Source organism: Schistocerca gregaria, chromosome 6 (assembly GCF_023897955.1).
Source record: "Schistocerca gregaria isolate iqSchGreg1 chromosome 6, iqSchGreg1.2, whole genome shotgun sequence".
NCBI classification, from domain to species: Eukaryota; Metazoa; Arthropoda; class Insecta; order Orthoptera; family Acrididae; genus Schistocerca; species Schistocerca gregaria.
This window is the reverse complement of record NC_064925.1, coordinates 118,538,960-118,555,527: the sequence shown is the minus strand read 5'-3', so window position 1 is coordinate 118,555,527 and position 16,568 is coordinate 118,538,960. Positions and strand designations below refer to the sequence as shown.

At 40.7% G+C, this 16,568-nt stretch overlaps 1 protein-coding gene across 3 annotated transcripts in view; it reads right to left on the bottom strand.

Moving 5' to 3' along the window:
• The window catches only part of LOC126278962 (uncharacterized), a 297,991-nt gene that overhangs the window by 56,045 nt on the left and 225,378 nt on the right, over positions 1-16,568 (bottom strand). For all 3 annotated transcript variants that reach the window (XM_049979247.1, XM_049979246.1, XM_049979248.1), the window contains one exon: positions 4,667-4,828. In XM_049979247.1, the coding sequence (XP_049835204.1) occupies positions 4,667-4,828 (162 nt within the window). The remainder of the gene's footprint in view (positions 1-4,666; positions 4,829-16,568) is intronic.

Genomic DNA, 16,568 nt, shown 5'->3' with positions numbered 1-16,568 from the left:
TCCTTTTGGTTGCAAACAGTGGTGTAGTCTCTGTCTGCAGGTTGGATTAAAGCTCAGAATCACTTTTTAGGTGGTGGACTGCAGTTCTTCCTGTCGATGTAAGGATATGAGATGCTACCCAAAATCTTTGGGACTGGTGCTGCCATCTGCTGAAAACCTTACTTTGGACTAATGGTCACCATCACCCTCAAAGCAGTTCCCATCTGCACGTACACACTGGTCGCAGCACATCTGCCACTGGTCAAATGTTTTATGGAAGTCCTGTTCTTTGAGGGTGTTTATCACTGCCAGCAATGCTTCTTGAATCCTCTCTAGAGTATCGAACTGAGGCCTTTCATCTTGAGTTTTAGTTTTGGGAATAGCACAAAGTCACAAGGTAGCAAATCTGGTGAGTACGGTTGGTGAGGTACAACCACCATGTTGTTTTTTGTCAAAAAGGTCCTGGTGAGCAAGGATGTGTGACAGGGCACTTTGTCATGATGCAACAGCCAGTTCCCTTGAAGCCAAAGTTTGGGCTGTTGTTGAAGCATGTTTTCACAGAGCCATCACAAAATGTCACAGTAGTATGTGGAATTCACTGTTTGGTTGGTTGGGTCGAATTCTTTGTGCATAAATCCCTTGGTATCTAGGTACTGTGTGGCTAACGGGCCTTCCAGTGTGAGCATCATGTTTGATGATGCCACTCTTCCTTCTGCAATGACCTCCATCTGTTCAGATTCTGCCACTCCTTGGCCCTCACCAACACAGTCCTGCAAAACCATATTAATCAGGTCGCAACTTCCTTGCAATACATTCTCTTCATCCATAAAATTCTACTGCTATGAAATACCAAATTCTGGAACCCATAACACATTGAAACTCTTGCCCTCCAGGAAATAGAGCAACATGCACAATGCCACCTCAAAAAACTCTCCACCCTGCTCACTTCCTACTCCCACCTTTATGAGCCACTGTCTACCACGTGTACAACAACCTCAAAACCTCCCCAACACTTTCTCATAGCTGGTGAACCCTGTCTCACTGACCTACTACATTTACTCCACCCTCAAAAACTCCCTACCACCACCACACAGAATCCAGAACCTAAACAGACATGAAGTGCAGTCATGAACCTTTCCTCCAAATGCCTCAGCCTCAAAGAAATATCAGTCCTTTCCAAAGGCCTCACTTTTTGCCCTATTCCCAAATTTAATCATGCAGAACTTGTTTAACACCTTCTCTCCATCTTTGAGTCTGTGCAGTGGAAACACTTTTTCGCCACCAACCCTACCAATCAGACTCAACCAAAGACCAATGTTGAACCCTGCCCCTGACTCAGTTCACTCCTCCATCCAACCATGAGCCAATCCCACTGCTCCAAAATCACCCTATGTTAACTTTCCAGAATTTCTTAACCTTGAATCTTGCCTCACCATCATTTGCCAAATCCCTCAACATGCAAACTAACCTTATGTCCACAGTCCGCCACCAAAAAACTGATGTCAACCTTAGAATCCTATCTGCAAACAAAGGCTCCACCACTGTTGCTTTGGACCACAAGGATTACCTGGCGTAAGGACTCCATCATCTGTCAGATATATCCACTTGCAAACTAGCCACAGTGACCCCATTCCTAAAATCCAGCAGCATCTCGCATCTCTCCTCAAATCCTTAGGCCTATTTCAGAATCTCTCCCTGGAGTCCATCTCTCTCCTCACCTCTACCACTCCCCACACTCCTATCTTCTTCACACTGCCTGAAGTCTATAAACTCAACCCTCCAAGATGCCCCATTGTGGCCAGTTACTGTGCCTCCAATGAGAGAATCTTTGCTCTCATAGACCAACACCTTCAGCCTATTACCTGGAACCTACCTTCCTATATAAAAGATGCCAACAATTTCCTCCACTGATTCTCCACAGTTCCTGTTCCTTTATCACACGGTGTCCTGCTTATCACCATTGATGCCACCTCTCTCTACACTATCATCCCTAATGCCAATGGTCCTACTGCTATTGAACACTATCTTTCCCAATGCTCAATGAATTTCAACCAGCAACCTCCTTCCTAATTGCCATGACCAACTGTATCCTCACCCACAATTACTTCTCCTTTGAAGGCATTACCTACAAACAAACCCAGGCTAAGGCTATGGGCACCCACATGGCACCATCCCATGCCAACCTATTCATGGGTCATCTAGAGGAATCCTTCCTAAACATCCAGAATCCTAAATCGCTCACCTGGTTCAGATTCATTGATGACATCTTTGCAATCAGGACTGAAGGTAAGGACACCCTATCCACATTCCTCCAGAACATCAACAGCTTCTCCCCCATTCACTTTAGCTAGTGCTACTCAACTCAATAAGCCACCTTCCTAGACGTCGACCTCCACCTCAGAGATGTTTACATCAGTACTTCTGCCCATATTAAAACTACTAACCACCAATAATCCCTTCACTTCAACAGCTGCCACCCATTCCATTCCAAGAAGTCCTTTCCATATAGCCTAACCAGCCATGGCCGTTGCATTTACAGTGATAAGTAGTCCCTCTCAAAATATGCCGAGGGTCTCAGAGGCCGTCACAGACCATAATTATCCCTCCAACCTCATGCAAACACAAATCTCTTGTGCCTTATCTTTCCAGTCATCCACCACCTCCCAAAGTCTCACCATTCAGCCACAGAAGAGCATTCCCCCCATAACTCAGTACCACCCAGGACTGGGGCAACTGAATTACATTATCTGCCAGGGTTTTGGCAACCTCTCGTCATACCCTGAAATGAGAAATGTCCTGCCTGCTATCCTTCCAACTCCTCCCACAGTGGTATTCTGTGGTCAACCAAACCTACACAATGTATTCGTCCATCCCTACAAACCCCTGCTCCCAACCCCTTACCTCACGGTTCATTTGCCTGTAATGCATCTAGATGTAAGACCTATCCCATACATCCTCTCACTACCACCTATTCCAGTCTGGTCACAAACATCACCTACCCATCAAAGGCAAGTCTACCTGTGAAACTAGTCATGTGATCTTCAAGCTAAGCTGCAACCACTGTGCTGCATTCTATGTGAGTGTGACAACCAAGAAACAGTATGTCTACATGAATGGCCACCAACAAACTGTGACTAAGAAACAACTGGACCACCCTGTTGCTGAGCACGTCACACAACATGACATTCTTCATTTCAATGACTACTTCACAGCCTGTGCCAACAACACCAACTTTTCTGAAATGCGCAGGTGGGAACTCTTCCTGCAATGTATCCTATGTTCCCGTAATCCTCCTAGCATCAGTCTTTGTCAGTCATTGTCCTCACCCATCTAGCCCCTTATCTGTCCCCATTCCAGCACAACACAGCCCTCTATTCCACCTATGCACCCAGTCTTTCTACTTCTCTCCTTTTCCAGTCACCCGCCCCTTGTTCCCCGCCGCCCGTCTAACCTCCTGATGGTCCATAGCTGCCCTACCCTCCCTCCTTCTCATCCCTGCATGCTCTACAGCAGCACTTCCTTGCCCCCTACCCCTATCCTGCTATCCCTCCCTATGCCTGCCCCATTCTCCTCCTTACCCCCAACCAGTTGTCTCTCCCATCACTACTGCTGCTGCTGCTGCTCGTTGTCTGGCTTTAGCTGCCAGAGACTCTGGTCATGTGTGTGTGAGTTGTGTGTGTGTGTGTGTGTGTGTGTGTGTGTGTGTGTGTGTGTGTGTGTGTGTGTGTGTGTGCATCATCTATTAATCTATTAATGACAAAGGCTAGCTGCAACTCGGCATCTCTGCTATATGGTGAGTAGCAACTATTCTTTTCATAGTATTGTTACATTCTGTCCTCTATTTTTCATTTTTTAAATACTTGAATGCAACAATTTGTGACAACAGGACATGGAATGATCACATAGGATCAATTTCAGGAAAAGAAGATGGCAAATTCCTTATTGGTAGGATACTGAGAAGATGCAGCCAATCTGCAAATGAGATTGCTTACAAAGCACTTGTGCAGCTCATCATGGAATATTGCTGGAGTGTGTAGTACCTGAACCAAATAGAACTGACAGGATATAGCAGATGTATTCAAAGAAAGGCAGCATAAACAGTTATAGGTTTATTTGACCAACTGGAGAGTGTGACAGAGGAGCTGAAAAAATTGAACTGGGTACTGCTTCAAGATAGATGTAAGCTATCCTGTGAAAGACAACTTACAAAGTTTCAACAACAAACTTTAAGTATGAAATCTAAGAATACACTACAACTTCCTACACAGGGATTGTGCATACAAGATCTGACTAATTGATGCACAGAAGTGTTTGACCAATTATTCTTACCACAATCAATATTTTTATGGAATGGAAATAGGTACTATTAACTTGCACACTGAGAAATACCCCCTCTCCTATGCACTTCATAATGTTTAGCAGAGTATGAATGTCGATGGAGATGTAGTTTAAGTCAAATTGTAGGGACATAAAAATCTGATAGTATTTGCATTGGTCTAAAGTCTGATGGAATGATATCATGTTTGGTCTGTGAGTGTAATACCTACTAAAATTAAAATAATATTCTTTAAGCGTAAATATCTTATAAAATACAAAGGTAATATTCTAGTTGCTATTACATAAATTGAAAAATTTTTAATAGAATAAAGTTCAAAGAAATTTTCAGTTACCAGCTCATTGCTTTTACCTTTCTCTTTCTCTTTGTCCTCCTCATCTGAGAAATACAGTCTGAGGTAAACACATACAACTGCTATTAAGGGGATAATCATCAGGAACAATGTACATTTAGTTCTTGATACATCAGCTGCCGGAAATGTACCTTCTACATTGTCATAGGGTCGCAAAGGGTCTGTGAAAAATAAATAAGTGGCATAAAATAAATTATTTAAAATATCTAAAAGAAACACAAGGGAAGTCATTTAAAAATTGTGGTTATTTCATTTTTTATTTACCAGGTTCAGTGGGACCATACAAGGTGAAGTTATTTTGTCACAGAATGAGTGTACATAGCTTATACATTGAAACAATGGAAAATCCAGGGTGGAAGAATGACAATATTATGAAAAGGATAGTTGCTACTCACTACATAATGGAGATACTGAGTCATGGATAGGTACAACAAAAAGGCTGTCACCAAAGCTTTTGGCCAAATAAGCAATCATCAGAATTAGATAACACGCGCAAGTGCACGCGCGTGCACCCACACACCCACCCACCCACCCACCCACACACACACACACACACACACACACCCACCCACCCACCCACCCACCCACCCACCCACCCACACACACACACACACACACACACACACACACACACACATGCAAACACAACTCACATACACATGACTGCAGTCTCTGGCCTTGGTAGCCAGTAGCCAGAGACTGTGGTCATGTGTGTGAAAGTTGTGTTTGCATGTGTTTAACAGTCTATTTTTTGTGCTTTTGTGCAACTCAGCTTCTCTGCTATATGGTGAGCAGCAACTAACATTTTCATTATAGTTTATAGAATGGTGATTAGAAAATTTATAAACAAAAGAAGTTAATAAAATATGAACATAATGGTGTGAGATTGTATGAATTACATTACAAAGAAACATTCTCAGCTAATGCTATGAACTCCTGTAGTGTATAGACATGTGCCACAAGAAAACTTCCAACTTATGTTCCAAGACTTAAGACTCATCACTCAATTTTCTTCAGTTCTTTTGGGTATTTGTTGAAAATGAAACCTTCTTGATAGTTGATAGTATGTACAGTTCTATATAATGCTTAAGGGAGTGTTCTTTGAGTGAAAGGTCATTTACCTTCCCCTGTAATAACATTCCACCACCCCATAATTCTTAGCATTTTTTACCCATTTCCATACTAAACTACCCTTTAGATTTTCTCATTTTCTCTCGTCATCATCTGCTTATGACAATGATGTATATAGCTGAACTATAGTTGGAATTTTTATGACTTCTGTGCTGTTGATATTAATCTATGTTCATCAGATCAAATGGCTTTAGCTTCTTTCTATTTCACTTCACTAGCTCCTTCTGCATCTGTATTCAGCCTTTTTATTTCTGTATTCAGATATTTTTTAGTTTCCCTGCTGCATTGAGACTTCTGACACTCCACATTCTGACTTGTAGTCCAGGATGATGTATTACTTGAAAAACAAACCATTTCCAACTGCTCTTACCCAAGAACACTGTACTGCTCACACATTCTACACACATAAAAGACAAGGTACAACAAAAAGGAGTGCACAAGTGGTTGTTGTGGCCTGGCACTCCAGCTTATATATTTATTTTTTCCAACAGGGGACACAGCCAGCAGGCTGCACACACAACTGCTGTCATATTATCAAGTCATATTAGCAAGCAAGAATCAAGCACAAACATTATGCACGAACTATGATGTGGTGCACACACAAAATTGGTAGTTACAGCAGCTCCTCTTCCTTTCCAAAGAAGTGAGCACTGTGTCTCACATCCATTTCTTCTGTGGTCAACATACATTAGTGAGTCATGCAATGTGCTGCCACCAGTGCGTAGGGTCAGAAGTGGAGCAATCATGGACAGATGCAGCACCCATGGCCCCTGTGAGAGGTCAAATGGTAGGACAGGTGATAGTGGCAAATTATCCATTTCCACATCCTTCCCCCCAGGGATGGAGGTTATGGCAAAGCTGATGGAACAAGCAGTACTGCCTGTGATGGAGAAGCACCTTCTGTGGAGGCATTGGCTGTGACAGCACAAATGCTGGGATACCACCATGGCACCTGACAGTGGAAGGGGGCACCCACAGCAGAGGAGACAGAGTTGAAAACATTAGCAGCAGTGGCAGAGAATGTGTGGGGAACCAACCTCAGTGTAGAAGACAGCCACTGACTGAAGGCTGGGAGCAGAGAGAGTAACTGGTTTCTGAAACTTTGAACCAAGCTTCTAACTGACCACCTGCAACCCATTAAACTTCAAATAACTGAGCTATCTTCAGCACTTCTTTAAGTGTAAGAGCTAAGTCTTGAACTTCCCTATAAGTAGTAAAATTTATGATTGCATCATGAACCATTTGATCTGCATTGTATTTCATATGAACAGTTGTCACAAAAATACAATGATGGTTAACTCCATGTAGTTCTGCTACCCAAGCCCTCTGTGACTCTTTTGGTCACTTTTGGCAGAGTTGGAGGAGGTAAATCTCCACATGAGCAGCAATAACATGCTTACATTTACAGTGTTATGTAGAAAGTAGCTCACTATTCTGATTGAAAGAAAGACATGAAGATTCTTGTAAGGGGGTAAGCTGACACAGCCATGACAAAAAAGGGTCATGCATGTTTTACATCTGTTGCCCAAAATGCCTGGGAATGTTTCCGCAGGGATTTTTGTACGCATTCCAGTCTTTTGCTGCATTGTCATACACAGCGAACAGTGGTGGATATGTTGCTGGCCTTGTCACAAGTTGTGTCAGTGTAGTTGTTAAACTGAAAACAGCAACCGTCAGCACCTGCTGTTGCTAGAGAAGAGATATAAGCACTACCTCCATGGACATTATACTCAAAGACCTAATGATTGAAGTGGGGCATGTGGAGTTGAACCCCATCCTTCTTTCCAGTAAGCATTGTAATCAAAGAGCACTGCATTGTTATTCATTGCTCATACAGTTCACACACGTAAAAGACAAGATACAATAAAAGCAATGTACAAATGGTCAGTGGAGACTGGCGCTCTGGCCTACATATTCATTAGTCCAACAGGAGGTGCAGCTGGCAGGCTCTGCACACAGATGCTGTCATATTAGCAGGCCAGATGGCCTCTACTGGCCAAATAAAACACAAACTTCAGTTGTGAACTATGACATGGTACACACATAAATTTGGTAGTTACGACACTAACGAAATGCTAATGTCAAGCCGGCCGCGGTGGTCTCGCGGTTCTAGGTGCGCAGTCCGGAACCGTGCGACTGCTACGGTCGCAGGTTCGAATCCTGCCTCGGGCATGGATGTATGTGATGTCCTTAGGTTAGTTAGGTTTAAGTAGTTCTAAGTTCTAGGGGACTGATGACCACAGTAGTTGAGTCCCATAGTGCTCAGAGCCATTTGAACCATTTTTTTGAGCTAATGTCAATTTAGGAAACAAAAATTCTTAGAATGGAAATTGGTGCTCTGGTGAACAGTGGCATAAATGTCAGTGTAGTAGCAATGAATTTGTATGAAGAACTATGTGCATTTTCAGTACGTGTGTTTGGAAAATCCAAAGTACCCATAGCAAAAGTAAATCAGTACATGATCGGGTGCTGATAAGGTTTGTAATATAACAGGAAGAATATTTTACATCAGTTGCATGTTCGGACACAATACATAGGTTTCTTTGAGAATTATATGAGTATGTGGAAGGACGTTAATGAGAGAAAAATTACAGAAATTAGGGAGGATTTATTATTTGAATGAGTGTATAAAAATGTTTAGGCCAATATACTGAAAAAATGTACAGCAATCTTTTTATTGGATGCAGGCAGATGAACCATTCTTTACAAAACCTCACCCTCTACAATTTGCAAAAAGGAATGTCATGGATACGTCCATTCACAAAACATTTTTCCCTGAGGGGGTAAGATTTAAGACTTACCAGTTTTTGTGTAACTGATACAATGAGTGCGAAGCATGTTGCACCCAAGAATTAAGTTTGACAAGAAGTACACAAATTTATTCTATTTCAAAACTTTGAACGTTATCTTCTTAGAGTTTTTAAAGTGCACTAGTTTTCTCTAATACCTAAATGCTGTGCATATTTCAATAGTGTATTCAAAGTACATCTTTTTATGTTAGTCACGTGAATATGGATACCACCTGTTTGATTCAACAGCCTGAAATTACATCATCTTATGATTATATTCAGAATATCTGAGTTATGAAATACAACCAGAAAATATCCACAAAAACATTTTTTCCATACTTCTATAATGTTAGGTTGAAACTGAAAACTAAAAGTCTGAAAAGGGAAAACAAGTAGGATTTACTGAGAAAATCCTTTGGGGTATTAACAAAAATGTCACATTAACACACCTTGTAATGGAGAAACAGGAAACACAAGAAAGACCCATTCACCTCTAATGCAATTTACAACACTTTGTTTTCTTATAAAACTTCATGTCTGTTCACATTAATGGATGTTTTACATTAACTTAAAGATCTGTATTTTTAGTGTTCACAGGCATAGTTGAAGGTGGACAAAAGTGTTCTGAGAGCAGCACTTGTTAGACTGGTTATCTAAAGTATAGCCTAAGGTGAGTATTCTACTAAATGAATGTGTAAAACCTCCAAAAATGATCCTCAAATTGGCTGGTAAAATGGACTTTTTGCAGTTTTGGACTGCACCGAGGTATTCCTTGTCTCTCCTGTTTGTCACATTACTGAGCAATGTGCCAACTGGAATGCAGAATTTGTAGCACTGTGGCTGCATATGGTGCAGTGTTGCACCCATGAACTTCGACAAGGTCCAAGCCCGGGAGAGCACTTTTTTTTTTTTTTAACCTTTAAATTTCACACAATTGTCCCTCTCTTCTAGCACAGAAAGTGGTATTTTCTTTTCTCGGCTGATGTGTTGACATTAAGTATAGATCTACACACCTACAACACATCATGGTTCTATTCTTCTGAGTGTACTATAATTGCTCTTTCATATAGAATTGAATGTGGAAGCAACAAACCATTAGGGATTTTCTTTTTCCACAGAGAAACGGTAAACTATTGTTGTAATTTCAATGTGTATCAGTGGGAGAGGATGCATGACTGGCACGTATACTGCTGCAGTATTATCATGTAAGGTATTAATAACAGATCCATGCTCCAGGGTGTTAGACTGGCTCCTATCCGCAGCTCCCTAAGGGCAGAATGAGGAAGTGACAGAGGAAAGGTTGAAGACATTACACAATGAATTTTCATTCTGAAGTGGAGTGTGCATTGATATGAAACATCCCAGCAGATTTAAATTGTGTTTTGGATAGAGACTTGAACTTGAAATCTTTGTCTTTCAGGAGCAAGTGTTCTTGCTGCTGAGCTACTCAAGCAAGATGCAAGCCCATCCTTCACAGCTTCACTTCTGCTGCTATTTCATGGGAGGAGATGTACCCAGATTGCAAGAGGCGCAAGTGTGTCCTCTTGCCTGCCGCACCCCCGCCCTCCCCCCTTTCCCTTGTGGGCACCTATGATCACAGAACAAGATATAAAAAGAATGCTAAGGGATGGAATTATGAAGCATTATGAATGTTACGCTAACTAGCAACATGTGAATAGTGCAAATAATGGATGTGTTTGCATATTAACTGATGCTAGAGCAATTGACAGAATGTTACTGCAACATCTAAAATTGAGACAAATTCTTTTTTCCTTCTTTTCTTGTATATGATGAGCCTATTGTGGCAGCAGCACAAAAATTCAGATTTATAAAACATCAGATTGTGAAAAGGAAATGAATAGCACAGAGATGGCACCATATGAAATACTGTCTTGGTAGAAGTTGGATTGCTGGAGAGTATGTTCATCAATTGTATTAAATTTACATTTAGCAGCAAAATGAATACATAGGGGCAAATGAAGTGACCACTGGGGACATGAGAGAATGTAACAAAAATGTTGAGAAATTTTGACAAGGAGACAAGAGGAAGAAGAAGAAGAAGAAGAAGAAAAAAAACAAGAAGCTGCAGATCTCATAGCAATGATGTACTTAGAAACTTTCAGGAATGATGTTCATAGCAGAAACTACTAAATTCTTGAGCCAGATGTGTATCTATTGTGCAGATTCAATGATACAAATACTAGTGTGAACTGAGGTGCACAATGTAATGTGCCTAAGGTATCGAAGATTGTTTCTATGGGTATTGGTGTATTCAGTTTATGTCATGATGTGGAATTCTCTCTTCCATACAACAATTCTGACAAATAATTACAGATTTACTTTTGAAGTAGGGAGGGCATAAATAATTAATTTTGTCTGTGATCTTCCCACGTCCACTAAAATCAACTACCATTATTTTTTATTTTATTATTTGTCTTTTCCAATTAAGATACTGACTAATTATTTGAGTTTAAAAGTTTAGTTTTATAAGTTCAAGTTAATTTAACAAATGTAAAAAGGTCTTAAAAGGAACAAATATTATTTTGTATCAACTCAAATAAATCTTTGTAATGTATTTTCATTGGACTGTATTATCTTTGACTTGGTGTCAAAAGCTTTCTGGCAGGCAACATTATTGGAAGTTAGTTCTGAGCACAAGCTTATCAAGCGAGAGAGTAGGGTGTTGTTGATTGGCCAAGACAATGAAGTTCTCTAGCACGTGAACATCCTGTACAAATGTAAGGTGTGACATGAACAGACAATAGAGTGAATAAACGCATCAAGGTTATTCCAGCAGCTTAACTTGATAAAACATGTTCCACATAAGTCCTGCAAAATTAGAAAATGAACTCAGGCACTTTCTACAGAAAACAGGTAGATCATGTACAAGTCAACATGAGGGCCTAGACATAAGTTGTATAAAAATGTACCTTTTCAGTTTTCAGAAAACTTTAAATTATATTGCAGAAATACTTGTGAATTATCTCAAGTAAGTTGAAATTACAGTTAACTCCCATATAACATGAAGAATGAGAGTAGGCAATAACATTAAAACAAGCAGTCATCTTCCCCATGCACCATCAGTGACTGGAGAGGAAGAAAACATTAATGTGTGGTACCATAAAAAGTGTTAGACACACTGTTTTGACAGAGGCTAAATGAGCAAGTGTAGGTTTCATAAGGGAAGCTAACATTCTCACATGATATACTGTGAAAGGCAACATGCACATTCCATATTTCTTGTTTCCAGAACACATTTGACACAGATATGTGAGTGGCTCAACGACATCTTAAATAATAGAACCCAGTGTGTTGTCCTCGATGACAAGTGCTCATCAGAGGCAAGGGTACCATCAGGAGCACCCCAGGGAAAGGGAAGTGTGATAGGACCGCCTTTGTTATCTATATACATAAATGATTTGGCAGACACAGTGGGCAGCAATCTGTAGTCCTTTGCTGATCATGCTTTAGTTTATGGTAAGGTGTCAAAGTTGAGTGACTGTAGGAAGATACCAAATGACGTAGACAAAATTTCCAGTTGGTGTGATGAATGGCAGCTAGCCCCAAATATGAAAAAATGTAAGTTAATTCAGATGACTAGGAAGATGAAACCTGTAATGTTAAGATACAGTGTTAATTGTGTCCTGCTTGACACAGTGAAGTCATTTAAATATCTGCATGTAATATTGCAAAGCGATACGAGATGGAATGAGCTTGTAACAGCTGTGGTAGGGAAGGTAAATGGTCGACTTCAGTTTCTTGGGAGAATTTTAGGAAAGAGTAAATCACCAGTAAATGGGAATTTCTGGAGGGAAAGTAACATTCTTTTCAGGAAACACTATAGAAAAAATTTAGAGAATTGGCATTCGAAGCTGACTACCGAACAATTCCACTACTGCCCATAAGTACCATGAAGATAAGATATGAGAAATTAGGGCTTATATGGAGACAAATAGACAGTCATTTTCCCCCTCTCTATCTGCGAGTGAAACAGGAGAGGAAATGATTAGCAGTGGTACAGGGAATCCTCCACCACACACTGTAAGCTGGCTTGTGGACTACCTACACTATGTGATCAAAAGTATCCGGACACCCCCAAAAACATACATTTTTCATATTAGGTGCATTGTGCTGCGACCTACTGCCAGGTACTCCACATCAGCGACCTCAGTAGTCATTAGACATCGTGAGAGAGCAGAATGGGATGCTCTGCAGAACTCATGGACTTCGAACGTGGTCAAGTGATTGGATGTCACTTGCATCATATGTCTGTATGCAAGATTTCCACACTCCTAAACATCCCTGGTTTCTGATGTGATAGTGAAGTGGAAACACACAATCATCTGTTGACTGACAGAGACCACTGACAGTTGAAGAAAATCATAATGAGTAAAGGGCAGACAACTATCTGCACCATCACACAGGAATTCCAAACTGCTTCAGCATCCACTGCAAGTACTATGAGAGTTAGGCAAGAGGTGAGAAAACTTTGATTTTGTGGTCGAGCAGCTGCTCATAAGCTGCACATCACATTGGTAAATGCCAAATGCCACCTAGCTTGATGTAAAGAGTGTAAACATTGGATGACTGAACAATGGAAAAACGTTGTGTGGATTGACAAATCATGGTATACAATGTGGCGATCTGATGGCGGGGTGTGGATATGGCGAATGCCTGGTGAATGTCATCTGCCAGTGTGTGTAATGCCAACAGTAAAATTTGGAGTTGGTGGTGTCATAGTGTGGTCATATTTTTCATGGAGGGGATTGCACCCCTTGTGGTTTTGCATGGCACTATCACAGCACAGGCCTACATTGTTATTTTAAGCACTTTCTTGCTTCCAGCTGTTGAAGAGCAATTCAGGGATGGCAATTGCATCTTTCAACGTGATCGAGCACCTGTTCATAATGCACAGCCTGTGGCAGAGTGGTTACATGACAATAACATCCCTTTAATGGACTGGCCTGCACAGAGTCCTGACCTGAATCCTATAGAACACCTTTGGGATGTGTTGGAATGCCGTGTTCATGCCAGGCCTCACTGACTGACATCGATACCACTCCTCAGTGCAGCACTTGTGAGGAATGGGCTGCTATTCCCCAAGAACCCTTCCAGCACCTGATTGAATGTATGACGGCTAGTGGAAGCTATCATCAAGGCTAAGGGTGGGCCAAAATCATAAAACTGAAATCCAGCATTACCAATGGAGGGCACCAAGAACTTGTAAGTCATTTTCGGCAAGGTGTCTGGATACTTTCGATCACATAGTGTATGTAGATGTACACGTACATGCCTCACATGTTGTCCAACAAACAGTGTATGGCATGGGTTTGAAGTAGTATCTTACAATGCAATCAGTAGCATATAGTGTGACAATCAGGCACAGCAGTAGCAGAAGTTAAGTATCTGTTGATATTTCAGGATTCTTTCAGATGGTTAAGCTAAGTTGGTAGGTAAAAACTGCTCTTACCAGAACCTGACTTGTTCTCATAGTTGCAACATAAATACAACGTGTGTGTGTTTTTTTAGTAAATACTGTTTTGAAATAATAATAAAAAAGTAGACTTTTCTTAGCAATTTTATTTTAGCATGAGATCCTGAACTTTCATCTATTTTTCTTCATAGCTCCCATACGTATTATTGTAACTTACAGCTATCTTCTGAATACCTTCCTCTTAGAAATATGCTGCCTGGTTTTGACAGCTTCATCATCATCATCATCATGGTGCTGACCACTAAAATGGTTCTTCAAATGCAGGAACACGTGGTAGTCACTGGGTGCTACATTGGGGCTGTATGGAGAGTGATAAAGTTGTTCACAGCCATATGCTCCAGTCAGCTCTTGAGTTCAATTGGCCATATGTGGACAGGCATTGTCATGAAGCAAAATGATCCCCTTACTCAATCCCATGCCTTTTGTTTTGGATTGTATGGCACAATTTTTTTAAGGACTCGCAATAAGTCATAAAATTTATGTTGTCAGCATGAGACAAAAATCCACAAGCAACACCACCTTTCTATCCCAAAAAACTGTACACATGATATTCTGGGCTGGAATTTTTTGCTTGAATTTCACTTTCTTGGATAATATTGAATGCCACCATTCCATGGAGTGCTGCTTTGATTAAGGTGTATTGTAAGCCAACCACATTTAATCACCTCTGACAATTTGGCTTCAAAACTTGTCACGTACCTCACAGTACCAATCTAGGAATGTCAAAGAATGACTGAGCACAATGCAGGGAGGCAGGTGTGTGTGTGTGTGTGTGTGTGTGTGTGCGTGTGTGTGTGTGTGTGTGTGTGTGTGTGTGTGTGTGTGTGTTTCCTACAAGCTTGAAGAATGACTGAGCACAATGCAGGGAGGCAGGTGTGTGTGTGTGTGTGTGTGTGTGTGTGTGTGTGTGTGTTTCCTACAAGCTTGAAAAAGGAAGTTTATTTCAAAAGCTAGCAAAGCTCTGTGTCTTTTGTTTGTGTACCTATTGATGATGCAGTGATTCTGCCTTTTGGTGAGTCATCTTCTTTATCCCTAAATAATTTGTAATGGCTAAACATTTGCTTTTGTGGATCTCAGTCAGCATTGTGGTACCCTGCATGAGCATAGTTTTCAATAATTTAAAACTTTTGTGACAACTGCATAAAGTAAACTTCATAACACTATAGAAAATCACAAAGCATGTGTTCTCTCCCACTTTTTCATAAGCTTTCTGAAAAAAATTGTCAGTAACGACTGAGGGTCACCTGTTTCATTCCTTATCATGCACATTCATACAGCCATCTTTAAAAGCTCTCTCCCATTTCTGTACCATCCCAACACTCTCACTGTTTACTCCAAACATTTCACTGATCTGATGATGAATTTCAACAACTTCCATGCTTTTAGCTCAAAGAAAATTAATCACAGCACATATTTCATAACTGGCAGGATTATCAGCCTGAGGAGGCATTTCAAACACTCACAAACAATAATGTGAACCTGCCATGTGACTCTCTAATGTCATCTGTGCCTTGCCAACAGAGTGTGGAATACAGTGTGCATACATCAAATGCCGACCACAACACCGCAGTACTGGAATTTCAAAACGGTATTTACTTTAAAGACATACTTAGTAGATGTTAATGTAGATGACTGTTTACTAACTGCACTTATTAAACAGTAAGCTGTAAAGGCAACTTGCTGACCTATATCTCCTCAGGGTAGAAATGGAACCAGATTCTTAAAATTATTAGAGAGACAGATTAGATTTGAACCATGTATTGAATTAAAATGATAGTTACAGTTTCTGTAACCATATTGGAGGGAAATGTAATAATGGGGACTGGAGAGGTATTTTAGAATAGGATAAAACATTATTGAGAGTATCTGGACTGGCAACTTTGACAAGGTTATTAAAATGTTCATTGCATCTTTTGTGTAGCATGCTTGGGACTGGCACAGTGGCAGCAACAAACCAGATGGGAGTGGCAATGGAGAATGCATTGAGTAACTGAGAAGACATTCAGATGAGATCAAGTCAATTGATATTACCTGGTAACAGTTATCATATAGTGCTCCTGATTTAGAATCAAACAATGGAAAATCCAGGATGGAAATGTGACAGTATTATGAAAAGGATAGATTGCTACTCACCATACACGGAGATGTTGAGTTGCAGATGAACAAAAAAAGACTATCTAACTAATAAGCTCTTGGCCAGAAGGCCTTCGTCTGAATCAGACAACATACACATCCATGTGGCCACCTTTGACATACGCACACATTCACGCAATCTCAGCTGACACGCAATGGCTACAATCTCTGACTGTTGAGGCCAGACTGTTTAGCAGTCTTTTTTGTGCCTGTCTGTGGCTCAGTATCTCCTCTATATGATAAGTAGCAATCAGTTCAGCATAACTGATTTGTTCGCATATACCTTTGCATCTGGGACTCCAGCCCAGTGTATGGTACATCCTATCTCTGCCTCTAATTAGTGGAATTCTTATC